Genomic DNA, 14,969 nt, shown 5'->3' with positions numbered 1-14,969 from the left:
ACATGTCAGATGAGCTCAAGCTCAACTGTAAATATGCTGCTATGAACTGTTGTTTCATTCTGAGATGTTGATGCATTTCATACATGTAACCTGTCAATATTCAGTGAAAAGTTTGCATTTGCACCACAACCATTTTGAGTGACAGAAGCCATTTAACCCATGACTAACCAACTAACGCTTGATCCATTACTTTTAGTGAAGTATGTTGCTTGTTTGTCATTTAAGTTCAAAATGAGAACTACTTTATTAATTTATGTAACTATTTCATCTATTGACAACTTCATAACTAATTTATCCTTTCAAATATTCTGAACTGTTTGTCTCTACTGTTTTTCTGCTCCTTTTCATTTTAACAACTTGCTTATTAATCAAGTAGATTTCACCCAGCATTCGATCCCCCTTTATACTGTTTCTGCACTACACAGCCCACTGGCTTTTGATCATTTTAATAATTGACTTGGCTGTATGAAATTAATTAATACAAATAGTTTGATATGTATAATTTTCTAACCAAATGTAGTTGGGTTCAATTAGCTTTCTATAAACTGCCTGGTAGTGGCACCATTAACCTCTGTGGTACAAATACCCTGGTTTCCAATGACTGGGAATCCCCATTTCATGTCCATGAAATGTCTCTTCATCCTGATCAACATTTTTTTTCCAGAAAAAACAAAGTAGGTCAAATGACAATTAGAAAAGAATAAAAAGATGTTTCCACATCTAAAATGTGTTCTTGCCAATTTTAGTAAAGGCCAAGATCTGGCAGCTTTGAAAAAGGAGCATTTATCAGCCACAAGACAACTCCAAGATGCACGCAAAAACTCCCTGAGCAAGATTGGAGACATTGTTACAGAGCTGGAAAGGTGAGTGCTTAAGTGTTGGTATTCCTGCGACATCAGTGTGATTTGCATTGGCATTCAGCTTAAAATCTGTCTAGATGTAACCTAGAAAAGAGACTCAGAGACTGCTTGTCTTATTTTCTAGTACCAAAGAGTCTCTGAAGGGAGAAGAGGAGAGACAGAAAGAGCTGGAAGAGGAGGTGGAGAAGGTTACCCAGCAGATGAAGGAGGAGATGGACAAAGTGGTTAAACAAAAAGAAGAGATCAAGAGCATGAAGGAGGGGTTGGAGGAGAGACGGTTAGCTGAAGTGAAAGCCAGGGAAGAGAGTGCAAAGTAAGCGTCAAATTTACTTTCAGCCTGTGTTGAAATAACTGTCACTTTCCTGCCTTTTTTAAGTCCTTTTTTCCTTGTCTTGATAGAATGTTGCTGGAGGTGCAGACTCTCCTTGCACGAAAAGACGAAGAGATGAAGGCCATGGAGGTGAACCACATCGACCAGATCAGTCAGCTACAGCAAGAGCTACAGCTGCAGACAAAGGAGAGGGAAGCAGCTCTGGGCCTATTAGAGGAACAGAGGGGTCAAAGTCTTACTTTGCTTCAAAATGAGAAGGAAAAAGCACAGAAGCTAGTGGAGGAAGTCAGCTTTGCAAAAGAGGAAATGATGGAACAGCTCCATCAAGAAAGAAAAGAGAAAGTCAAATTTCAGACCGCTCTTGAGGAGAACAGGGGAGCATTGGAGGTTGAAAGGAAAGACCATGAGCAGGTCGGGTCTGAAGTGCTCAGACTGCAAGCTGAGCTTGAGAGAGTATGGGAGGAACAAAAGAGTCTTCTGTCTCAATTACAACTCAAAGACCAGTCCAGGCTCCTCCTTGAAGATAAGCTAAATGTGGCAGAACAGGACAGAAGTCTGCTTCAATCTCGTTTAGATGATGTTGTACAAGAGTGTATTAACTTCCAGGCTCAATTAGACATCATGGAGGTCCTACAGCGTGAGCTGGAAGAACAGCGACAAGATGGACGGGCTCTGCAAGAGCAGGTGGAAGTGCTGTCACAGGAGAAGGTTACACTGCAGTGGGAGATGGAAGAGCAGCGACAGGAACTGCAAAGACAGATGACTGAAGCACAAGAAAAGAGGTGTGTATGCGTGTCTGTTTATATTGTCTTCATGCATTTGTTTATTTGCTCATTTAAAGGTGCATTATGTACTAAATCTAACCATTTTTGGCCACATTCTTACATTATGTCACCTTTAAACTAATTATTTCTTCTTCTAAGCTCCTCAAGTTCAGAGACGGAACACTGGAGGAAACAATACGAGGAGTTGTTTGCTAAAGTCAGGCCCTTCCAGGTCAGTTGTCTACAATCAAGTAAAATGTAATAAGATGGAAAATTGTGTTATTTTTAATGATGAAATCACAGATAATCCACTCCATTTAGCTTCAGATTGTGCTTAAGAATACACAACTTTACTGTTTTGATGTTTGTTTCTGATTGATCTTTAGCCTCAGTACAACTACATTCAGCTAAATCCTGTGTGATGAAAGCTCTGTATAAAATATTCTTGACACCAAACAGCAGATGTAAATCTTGGTAAACATGGTGAAGTGATTGTGTATATAGATGGACAATATGTCTCCACTTTTTCCATTGTGATAGGCCTGGGCGATATATCCATTTTATTGAATTTTTGTATATGTGTATATGTGTATATGTATATGTATTTATATATATATATATATATATATATAAATGTATCATTATCGAAATTTACGACGATAGTTGACGTCCTTTTGCCCATGTCGATATATTTGATAATTTTGAGAATAAGAAAATAAAAGTTGTTTTTGGCTGTGTCCTCTGTAACAAGAAGGGAAAGGGACTGTGAGGAAAGACGAAGTGGCAACCGCGACGGGTGCTGTAGCAGTTTTGGCAACTTGCCGACTTTGTCGCTAAATCTGGTGACTTTCTGACCCCTCCTAGCGACTTGTGACAAATCTCCCAACTTTTGGTGTTATTGAAGTCTCTTGTGGTGTTTGGAAACTCTCACGTGAAAGCATGTATCCCTCTCAACAAGCAGCGGGTGCTGCCGGGATCCCCGCTAGAGCTTAGATCGGGCCCAGAAAATCAAGCCCGACCCTACCCGAGCCCGTGCACGTTGTGTCCGAACCCGGCCCGACACATTAACTGTAATTGCGAGCCTGTGCTCAATTTAAACCAAACAATTTTTTTAAATCCGTTTTTGAGCTGTAAATATACTCGTACGTCTACCCCTCAGCGGGAGCTTGTTGTACCTGCTGCCTCAGTCTAATTTACAACAAGAACAGAGCCGCTGAGAGCACTTGTTGCCAATGACGATACGCTTCCTGGTTTTTAAATGATGCGTTCACGCCCGCAGGTTTTTTACACCTTCACACAATACGACGTGCTACAACGACAAGGGAGAAAAAAACACAAATACTTGATCAATGGCTCAGGCAGTCAGTCTCTACAGTCAGGGCAGAGCACAATGTAAATGTTTTGTCTCACACAAAATAAATCACTGCATTTGATACATATCAGTCATAAAACATCTGAACAACATAAAACACATATACATGGTCAATTATGCAAATTAGGCGATGACATCATCTAGCGTCTTCGAACTTATCGTTCTTTTATCGTTATCGAGGTGAGCTGCTCAATATATAGTGATATTGATTTGAGGCCATATCGCCCAGCCCTACCCCTTACTTATTTCCCCTCCGGACATAACAGCAACCATATGAAACGCAAAAAAATATATTTGGTGTATACTGTACATGTTTTTGTCCCATCTGCTTAATATCTAGATGGTGGTGAAGGTGTTTTGGCTTCTTTTATTGGGCGCTGTCATGTCAGCCATCTTTTTATATTGTACAGTCATTGGTACAATTATTTGAAAAATAAAAATGTAATGGTAACATCTGTATGTCCACAGGAACAGCTCAACGCATTTGCAGCAGAGAAAAATGCACTGCTCAATGAAAATGGGGTAAATCAAGAGGAATTAAACAAACTGGCTGACGCTTATGCTCGTCTGCTGGGCCACCAGAACCAGAAGCAAAAGATTAAACATGTAATGAAGCTGAAAGATGAGAACATCTCCCTCAAACAGGTGAATCATATGGGCACAAGAGCAGCAGTCTGCTGTTCCAAAGTAAGCATGGTTCAATTGCATGTACTTCATCTGCTTCTTCCTGACTGTGTGTGTGTGTAGGAGGTGTCTAAGCTTCGCTCACAGTTAAGCCGACAAAAGAGTGATCTGGAGCAGCTGAAGTCAAACCTGCCAGGTGCTCCTCGCCACAAGTTTGATCCCAGCAAAGCTTTCCAACACGACAAGGAGAACAGACATACTGAAGCCAGTGAACCTCTTAGAGAAGGTAAGCACTAAACTGACCTCCCAATACACTGCAATACCCTAATAAGACATTACAGTATCATGTTTGCTCATGAGTTACATTTTATTTGTGTGGAAGCCTAATTCTTTGTTTGTTTTTTGTCAGGGAATCATAACGGAGCTCTTCAACAAACTAACAACTTTTAATTTCTAAGGTTTGGCTTTTTGATTATTTGACCAGCCTCTAACAAGTATTAAACATTCTCACCACATTCTCATATGCCAATGTTTTATAGCTTTTTGTACTCAAAATGTTGCTTAAAAGAGCCTAATGTATTTCGATTTTTAAAAGAAATGTGTTAACGGCAGCGGTGTGTGAAAATAATGAGGACGTAGATGATGCAAGTCTTTGTTGCTTAAAAAAGCATAGCTGGCATTAAAATGTATAATGCGTTTTAGAATTTTATCTTTGTAAGTTTTTTAGAAGTCTTAGGGCAGCAGAAATAAGAACTACTTGACATGGAGTAGCTCTTTATAAAATTCTTCTTTGCAAATAAAGGCAAAATGATCTGAGATTTATTTGCTTCCCAAATGTGAAATTGTTGTAATGAAAACCTTTGCTGCTTCCGTCCTTTTTGGCCTTTCCTGTCCTCAGCCAGTAGAGTGCACTCTAGCACTGCAGCCACAGCGTGTGGGACAGCAAAGGGCTGAGGTAACCCATGTTTCATTCACCACATATACCAGCTACAAAGAACACATTGACATCTTGCAGAGCGGAGCTTTGGGTTATGGGTCATGAAGCTTTATTTCCTTCATTTGATAAGACATAGCCAGCAAATATTGTGCCAGAAATTGACTTCGGGATCTTTTTACAAGCTATGATTGTTTCTCAGTTGTGGGGTGGCGCATCAGTTGCAGTAACCCTCCAGGTGGTTAATGCCGCAAGGCTTATGGCAGCACTGCTCCACGATGACCAGACATTCCCCTCCACAGGCTCTGCTCCTGTCTGGATCTTTTTGACAGGAACCCTTTGAAGTGCAGAAAGTTTCCATAGCTGGGTGTTAAATCTCACTGCTGCTACACAGACCTCCCAATTCCTCAAACTACCATTTAGACTGCTCACGCATTAATAGAGACTTAATGACTATGTAATCTGATCTCCCCAATTCATTTACTCTTGTTGGTATCCATTTCAAGAGGAGATATCACAGTGCTCCAACAAAGGCTTATCGTCGCTCATACCTCAAGTTAAATTGAAAACATCAAATATTTGAGGTGGAAGATTTAAACACTGCATTTTGGGATTGACCTGATGATGAATTTGGGTATTTCGCAAGATACTGTATGTGTTTACTGGAGTTGTCACATCAGATGCTAAACAACAGTGAGAAACCAAAGCCTGGCAACACCACTGAATTCAGAGTGGCCAGAGAGGGGCTTTGCACACTAATGATGGCTTGTACAAATACATGGTTATAGTTTCCAGCATGCTGTCCCTCAACAATTTTTTTTTTTCCTCCAGCTAGCATCCAAATTGGCATTCTCATTAGTGGGAGTCTGAACTTTGAACATGGTGCAAAAATACAGCAAGACTCAAAGCCACACCGGTCTCTCAGGGCGGGGGTCATGCTGTTTTTTTCTAAACATCAACCGTCAAGGAGACAATTGGAACTTATTTTACACAACTCAAACAAAATAAATCAGAACTGTTCCACTGTTAATATAACCTTACCGAGCAGATGTTCCAAATCTCGCTTGTAGGGTCGAGTGGGACCGTAGAAAAAGCCCCTTTCTCCACATATAGAGTAGAGAGCATCCACCAGTTGGGAGCCACACAGATGCTGGGCAGGGGTCGAGGACAACTCGTATGAGTAGAGCAACAGTAGTAGCATCACTGGCAGTGACCATTGTACCCTGGCCATAGGAAGGAGACCACTAGGGCACAGCACAAACATAACCATACAGAATAAATGTATTTGTCCAAATCCACTGATAAGTACTTCATTCCTCAGTAATTGACAGTTAAAAACCAAACATAAATCATCAATTCAATGTGACCTTTCTTCATGATTAAGCAACTTTTGTAACCTTTTTGGATGTAGATATTTTATAGTTGGCATATGATAGTTCACCACATACCTCCTGGCCATGATAGGGTAATAGTGGGAAGACAACACTGAAAGCATGCAGCAATTCCTCAACTCAAAACATGGGCTTTGAAGTGAGCAGAAAACTGAATAATTAATTCTTCACTGGATATCAAAGGCCAGATGAAAAGCTGCAGTGAAACAAGGTATGTAGAAAAGTCACTGGAGGACTCAAAGTCTCCAAAACATGCACATTTCTGGGAGTTTGAGGAGTCACACAGTATAGATAAAGAGAAGGGACCTATATGGTGATGAAGCATGTTGTACTTCTACATGGTTCAGTCTCTGTCAACTCTCAAAATTGTATCTTGTGTTTGATGTTGGACACGTTGAAATTTCATCTTCTACTGCTTTATCACTGAATTTTTTTTTGTAAAATGATTAGCTCACACTGGCTTCTCCTTTGTTTACCCCAAAATGATCTCAATTTACTTTCGCACTTTCTTTTACAAACTATAAAGATCACCCATATCTCAGAATGAGCATTGTGAAAACTGTCGGTGTATCCTCAAGGTCAGTCCCCGCCTTGCTGTCTGGCTCAGCAGCTAGTACTCAAGGGTGTGAATGATCTGTCCAAGATTAAAGAATTATTATAAATGAAATCCTGTGTCTGATGGATATTCTCCTGGGTTTGAAGTTCAGCCTCTGTTTTCAAGGTGAAAAATACATTTAGCAGTTGTTCAGATGCTATATAGACTGGATGTGGGTCATCTTATGGTGTGCTGCAGATTATTGGATTGAAAATGAATCATTTTAACAGTGACTTTAACAATGCTCCTGTGCCAGGCATTACAGCATTGGCAGCCTGCTCTATCTGGCCTGCCACTCCTCTATCCTTCTTGGCTGAAAGCCAGGCTTCTTGGCATAGCAGGTTAGTTGCATTAAACCCTGCTTGTGCTACTCTCCATTTTCACCCTGGTTATTATACATAAATTTAAAATGTTGAATCGATGCAGGAGAGAAATTCGCTTACCTGTGTTTGAAGCTTTGGTGCACCAGAGCAGCTTTGTGGCTTCAAATGAAGAGGGCCTTGGCCTATGGGACAGGTACAGAGAACATCTCCACTTGGCTACCTTTCCACTTTATAACTCCCCATGTCCACCTGGCCTTTGTCAGTCTCAGCGGAAAGCACAAGAGTCCTTTCATTAACACCCTGACCTGTAAGTACGTTGATCTGCTCTTGAGTGGCACTTGGTCATTTAACTTAACACGTACCAACAGCAGAGTTGGGATAGAGTTGAGAAGTCACCCAGAGTGATACCCATTTGAACCCCTGCTGTTTGGTGGCCTGCCTGGCACAGTTTATCGACTGAGACAAACACCATATGTCACGTTCTGATCACAGTTTAGATTAGAGGCCTGTTAGTGACCATTCATGGTGCATTTAAAGTTGGAGCTGTGAGCACAGGAACAAATGAGAACAAAAGGCTTTTCATAAAATATAGTAAACCATCTTAAATAGTTACACATTACACATTTCAGACTGGTTGAATGCAAAAAGCTTATTTACATTATGTTCTTTTCTGTAATGTGATATCAAATCTAACCCACTACCCTGAAATATGGCTATTTCTTTGAACTCGAAAGCAAATCTACAACTCATGTAAATGCTGTCTTTACACAGCTACTGTATTACAAAGTGGATTAAACCATAAATATAATAGTGTTTTGTTTTTTTGTCCTTTCCAAAAGCTTTGTTTTTTGCAGCAGTTTTGACATGCATCTTGTCATGTGCAGCAGCTGTCCTTTTGTAATGAGGGTGGGCCAAATTCAGATGAGAGGTGGCAGACTATAATTTTAGATCAAATGATGACTCCGTTGTCAAATGTGGATACAACACAGCTGCGTATCATCACCTCTTTGGCACTGAGGTTTAATTTATCCTTAAATGAAGCCATTTAAAGTATATATGTATGTTTTTAGATTTGCAGTGACTGTTTTTTTGACTCTATAGAGATGGATACATTTGCAGAACTGTCCTAGAAGCAGGAGCCATGTGATTTTTGTCATTTTTTAAAATAAATGCTGGTTTCCTTTATTTGACAGTGAGCAGAGAAGCGACAGGGAACAGGGCGAGAGCAGGGGAACGGGCAGTAAAATGGTCCAGCCGTCCAGGAGTGAAAACTAGGTCTTGCTGCTCAAGGCGTCTGTCAGTGTCCTAACCACTTGTTTTCTAAAAAAGCCTGGAAAGTGTTATTTGTCCTTTTTGCTGTCATTGTAACAGTGAATTTAAATTGCAATGTTCACTGGCTGCAGTCTGTTCTGGGCAGTGATTCACTGGATGAAAGATTCAATAATATCTTTCTTTTTTAAAATATGCAGATATGTGGACCTTGTTTATTGTGACCTTAAGAACATTGCCAACTTAAAAGGCTACAGATAGACTGAGCTATCGCTCCTTAATCAACTCATGCTGCTCTAGAATCAAAGTACATTTAATGTTTTTTTTTTCTTATACTACACATTAGTGGATCTGTATTTGCATCGTATCAAGGCAAATACTTGTGTGGGTGTAGCACCTTTTGATATGCATATAGCACCTCAATCAAAGAAAGCAATATCTTGGTTTCACACAGAGCTCATTCTGTGCGTTGCTGGTCTGTTCCATACATTTTTATATTCACTGAAAAAAAATGACCGACTGAGCAAAAATGCTGTTAAAAGAAATGCCACACACTTTATAGATTCTTGGTTGATACTGTGGTACTGTGTGGCTCAAACCATTTGAAAGAGGGGAAAATGCAAAACACTTGCATTCTGACCTCTTACTGAGATGAATCCTCTCGAAAATAATGACAGTGGAGTATAAGCAGCATTGAAATATGAAACGGAACCAAACACAGTAGCTTGAATGTTGTGTTTTCGTAGGATAATGAATTCTTCCTTGGCGTATTTGTGGTTGTTGGCATTTGTAAAGTTGCATTTCTGCCTGCTTCTTTATCGCTTTACCCTTAGCTCCTTCTTTGTTGTTTATTATTCGGGGCAAAGCCTCTATATGGAAAAAAACACAAGTGCTGTCATAATTGTTAATTGATTGACGTGGGTCTACCATTGAGAAAGGGTTTGGCATAAATAATTCTCATATGAGAAATGTTGTATAAATACCTTCTAACATGAATGTACTTATATTCTGATAAGTTATGGAGTAGGAGCTTACTGTCTTCTTGTCATCATTTTACACAGAACTGTCAGAATAATTTCAGTTCAGTTTGTTTATTTTCCCAAGAGCTGATTTTAATGTATACACAGTAAAATATATTTCATATTTTATGATATAAAAGGTTATCATGCTGGTGCGATCAAATGCATTTCTGTAATAAGGTGATAAAAGTGGATTTGGATGCTGTTGAGATTATGTGGTAGCATATGTTTATTTCTTTCAGATGAAGGGAGTCTAGTGAAATGACGGTAGACGGAGGGCAAGTTTTTCAAATCCCAACAAATGAAAGGAAGGTCTTTGGAGGAATGATCGGAGAGAAAGGTGAGAACACAGCTATGCAGCACCTTGGCGCTGCGATTTGAAAAGGTGTTAAATGTAGAACGAGGAAATGTCCAACTTTGCCAGGCTTTAGAAACTGTGTTCCTCCAGGGAACGCGGCAAAGTGGCAAGAGTTGCGAACAACATCCTTTTCGACCCGGTTGCATGACTGCTTCAAACACGCACATCAAAAAGCAGAGGACGAGGCAGACGCCCCAGACATGCACAGACAGACAGAAGTTGGGTGGAAAGTCGGCTAGGTCCCTAAGGTGGGAGTTGCGTAACTTGTCTTCTCTTCCACTGCGTTTGAGGAGATAAAAGGGAATGCAGAGTTCAGCCAAGTGAAATGCTGTTAATCTGGTCTGATAGTGAGTCCTTTTACTCCAGTAATTATCCCCAGACTTTTTAGGATGGAAACTGAAGAGACTTGCAACATTAAAAAAAAAAAGAAAAGAAAGAAGAATCTTTGACTGATGCAGCAGATAACAAAAACAGATCAGATCATTATGCTTTTTGTGAGTTTTTGGCCTGGAAGAAGGCAGATTTTTTATAAGCCAAGTCTGAGAACTGGATACTGCTACACAAGAATCCTCCATGCTTAGAAGGAGCAAATCTTTTAATATTGAGCAAGTGCCATTAAAAAATGTAAAATCACTAAGGGCTGAAAGAAGAAAGCATATATATATATATATATATATTAACCCACAGCATCATAAGCAAGGGCAAACTGTTTGGATTCTGGCAGGTCAAGTGTCCCTGCCGTATGCAAGCATTGTCTGATGCATGTGTACACATCCATGCAAAAGACAGACTGGACACATCCGCCTGTTCCAGACACTGCCCTCGATGTGTGTCACAGCCTGTTGGCTCAGATCCATGACAGAAGTCTGTGGAGTTTCTGTAAAATTGTGGCATGTGAGACTGTGATTGAGAGTCAGAGGGCTGCCCTGGTGACTGAACTCTCCTGTTTTGTCAGTGACAGTCGCTAATCCAGTACTAACCTCTGTCACGACCTACTTTGCTATGCCACCTCTCTGTCTGGACCCTTACAGAACACACACTCACACATTAATAATGACTAAAGGGGAAAGTGATCTGTTTATAATTCCAATGACGTTTTTTCTTTGAAAATCTCCCTGTTTCGGTGTGCACGTATGAAGAGAGAGAGGCACAGAACGAGCAGATGAGAATTAGAGGTTGACAGGAGAGGTTGGGTCACAGAGCTCGGCAAGACCATGGTTTGACAGCTGAGAAAATGACTACATGTTATAAATGTGACACAGCCCCAAGAGAGAGGTGAGGCATGACAGAATGATGGCCAGTTTGATTTTCAGGACAGAGAAATGGATTTCTATTTAAACCCTCATGTGGTTTGGTTTTGCAAGTTTGCTCAGTGTGAGACAAAAGAGTTTAATTTAACTCTGGCATGTTTCTAGTTTGCATGAGACATCCCACAGTCTGATGGTTTGATGTGAGAGCAAATTTATTTTTTTTACAGCACATCTGAGGGGAGCAGGATGTTGTGTCTCTCTGTATTGTGACCCTCCCAACTGGGTATTATAACCTTTCCATGCACCAATGAGCAGCAGCAGCAGCAGCAGCTTAAAATGTGCTTGATCCTTTACATTTCTCACTGAGAGAGGGTGTTGATTCACTGTGGCTTGGGGCTGATGTGATACAGTCTGGTTTGTTGACAGCATTGGAAATCAGTTTTATGATTGCATCCCTCTGTAGTTGGAGTTTTCTACAGCCAAAGTAATGATTGTGAAAGGCTGCACACAGACACAAAGTAAAAAAAAAAAAAAAATTACAAAACTTCTAGAGCTCTAGAGGCAATGAAATCATGTGAGATTCATGGAACATTTGAAACAATGGCATTATTATAAAATTAAACTGATCTTTTAGGGAACACAAGTTAAACAGTCTTTAATATTTTCAGCTGTCTCTCACAAACTTTCCTTTTGCAGGCTGAACATTATGGTCTACTGGTAAATGAATACAGTCAATGCACTTGTTCATTTTAGTAATAGCAGGATATAATGCAGTGAAAGCATTGCTTGTTTATATCTAGGGGAGATTCTAGCCAAAAATTGAATAAATGTACGTGGTTGAACAAATTGAAACATTGGCTTATTTTGGTATCATAAAAAACTCAATGCATGAATTACAGTTAGTGTGAATGTCTGCAGCAAATTTCTTGCAGGTTTACCCAATAGTTTTGAATCATTTTCATCAAAGAGACAAATGTTAACCAGTCAGACAATCAGTTGCTTCTTTATAAGTGGGTTCTTTGGGAAAATAATTGCAGGATATTTTCTGCCTCCAGAAAGAATTTCTAAGATTGAAGCAGGACAGGGTTCATATTCCTGGATGAACTGTAGACAAAATAATACTGGTTATTTCCTTGCTTTCCGCTCATGTGGGTTATTGAATGTGTTTAGGACAGTGGTTGTTAAATATCTGGAGGAAAAGGAAAAGGTCAGAGTCATTGAAGGCGTCTATATGAGCACTCGGCACATTGTGCCGGCAAAAATTCTGGTGTGCTTGAGTGATGAAGAGACATGCATTTTGAGAGAGAGAGAGAGAGGGCACCAGTGTGTGCAGTGGCTGCTTTGGCAGGGTTTGGATAAGAAATGTAAGAGATATTGGTAGAAATGTGACACAACAATGACTATAAGAGCTGCTTCTGCCTTCCTCACACACCGGTGTGTGCAGCGCTGACTCTGATGTTGTTTGAGTTAGAATTGCCGGAGATATTCTGCTCGTTTTGTGGATGTTCAGTGAATCCATAAGTTTACTATTCATCACTGTGTAACCTTCTGTACTAATGACTTCGAAACTTAAGGGACATCAACCACAGAAGGTACTGGGAGCTAACAGCAGTTAGCATTTGGGAAAGTGATCATTTGCAGGCTCCAGCAGTCATATATAACATGTATCCACTGGACAGATACATTCTCTGAGGCTACAGATTTGTGTAGGACTCTGTGGACTTTGCGGACTTCCGGTTTCTGGATACTGTTGCCCTCACCAGCACTCTCGCTTGTTTTACGGACAAAGTTCCGAGACAAAAATTCCAGGAATTTAGCATCTTGTGACTTCCCAATGAGTGCGGAAATCAACATCACGTTTTATCTCCTGTACATAGACTGAGACACTGACTTTTTTAACACTTTGCTGACTGATAGGACGTCCAGAGTCCCAAATATAAGTATTCAAATGATTAAAAAGTTGATTTTGCATAATATGTCCCCTTTAACCCCATGTTGCAGATTGTGAATGGGTATTAAATATGTGTGTATATGGCTGGATGTCAAAACTGTAGTATAAAGCAGCTCATCAAGACTAGAAAAGCACTATATATACCTTACCAACTGTTCTTCTTCTGATTTTATTTGGTTGCAATGTGTAACAAAGCAAGGGGGAATGTTGTGGATTAAATGTAAAAGTTGCTAGAAATAAATTGTATTATATATATATATTTTATAAATATATGTGAATTTTGTAGTATAAGGTTAGTAACAAAGTATTTGTACTTAGTTTCATTACAACACTGCTACTCTCAAAGTTTGTGATTGAATCATGTTAGTTGTTAAGGTGACCTCACTCCCTTTTATAATGCAAAGGTCTGGAGGAGTGCTATTGAACCGGGAGGGAAAAGTCATTAAGGATCGTCCTCTGGGAACCATGCACTGAGCCACCATATTTGCCATCCACCACATTGCTAGCACAGCAGTAAAAGAGCAGTATATTTCAAAGTAAAAAATATCGTATGAGTTTTAGAATATCATGTATGTATTGATGACAAAAATCTTTCTTTATCTTAATCACAAATCACTTGTTGTTGTAGTCAGGATAGATGAAGTTAAATCTTAAAGATTATAGCCTGGCTGTGCACAACCACCTGCTGTAATGAATGCTGTGTATGTGTGTGTGTGTCCTCCCATGTTTGCACAAAATCGATATGGCTGGTATCAGCCCCCCCTGAGTCTATCTCCCCCTGCTCTTGGAGATAAAGAAGAGAAAGACCTACAGCCCGTCATATGAGTGGGATTAACAACAGGCGCTTATTTGTGAGAAGAAAAGCAGCCCAAGCTAAAGATAGGGGGATTTCAACACTTTTCATTATTTTGTTGAGAATGTGTACAGCAGGTACTGTCAGGGAAAAGGTCAGAATCAATCAATCCAATGTTCTCTGCCAACCTGCCTCAAATTGCATATTGACTCGGTGTAAGGCTCTCCAAACTACTGGATTAGATGCATGTTGACAACTGTAATGCTACATTGGTGCTTTTCTGCAGATGGAGCTACTGTATATGCTGCTGTTATTGGATATCTCGTGGAGTTTGTCTTGATGTTGTGAAGCCCAAGCTCTTTATGACACAATTTATTGTGCTATCTCCCCTCCAAAAACTTCCTCTCATATATTGTGCCAGTGTGAATGCATAAGAGAGCGAGAGGTGCTGGTGGTTGTGGAGCTTAATGCCAAACATGTCCATGTTTGTGTGTAGGCGCTTGTACACCTGACACCTGAGTGTTATCTCCATCTGTAACTGTCTGCTCTCTGCAGGAGCTGTCGGTGTGCGATATATATATATATATATATATATGTATGTGTTGTGTAGCTGCAGAGGAGGCCTGTACTTTGCCCTGTTGGCTTCCACAAGGTTCCCATATAGCATGTTGAACAGCAGGAGGTACAGCTTTGATATGTTGATGAGAAGCTTTTATGTTCTGTGTGTGCATTACTGAGAGAATGCGTGTGTGTCTTGGCATGTTTTCGTTTTTTGCTGGAGAGCAGGAAGGGAGATGGCTCAGATGCTTTGCCCTTTTATTCCAACGTTCTCCTTTGAGCTAACAGGATCCCATGGAAACGTTACATTTGATTGTGACTTGCCACAGATAAAGATTGAATTATCTGTGTTCTCCTTAAATCCCCGTTATTTATTTTTTTCCTAACAGAGATGAAAGATTTTGTCAGCGGTGCCTTGGGAGTATGGTAATATGTGAAATTAATTCCTCCACCAGTCCCAGTTGTGCCTAAACAATTCAAGGGCAGTGTTAGATCCTCAAATTGAGAATTTACTGAAAGGCCTTTGTACCACAGTCGGTGATGGGGTTTTTGTTAAGCATAACTCCACTTATTATTG

The 14,969-nt window shown here is 40.1% G+C and overlaps 1 protein-coding gene across 1 annotated transcript in view; it reads left to right on the top strand.

Annotated features, from left to right (window-relative positions):
• hmmr (hyaluronan-mediated motility receptor (RHAMM)) overlaps positions 1 to 14,969 on the top strand; it is a gene marked incomplete at both ends in the record, with an annotated part of 44,604 nt that overhangs the window by 4,875 nt on the left and 24,760 nt on the right. The window contains 6 exons of the mRNA XM_083890826.1: positions 747 to 863; positions 985 to 1,173; positions 1,260 to 1,973; positions 2,115 to 2,187; positions 3,796 to 3,972; positions 4,075 to 4,237. Of these exons, the coding sequence (XP_083746952.1) occupies positions 747 to 863; positions 985 to 1,173; positions 1,260 to 1,973; positions 2,115 to 2,187; positions 3,796 to 3,972; positions 4,075 to 4,237 (1,433 nt within the window). The remainder of the gene's footprint in view (positions 1 to 746; positions 864 to 984; positions 1,174 to 1,259; positions 1,974 to 2,114; positions 2,188 to 3,795; positions 3,973 to 4,074; positions 4,238 to 14,969) is intronic.

This window comes from Microchirus variegatus (assembly GCF_963457635.1).
Source record: "Microchirus variegatus genome assembly, chromosome: 6".
Lineage (NCBI taxonomy): Eukaryota > Metazoa > Chordata > Actinopteri > Pleuronectiformes > Soleidae > Microchirus > Microchirus variegatus.
Note: the sequence above shows the minus strand (reverse complement) of the source record. Positions and strands in the feature narration are given on the sequence as shown.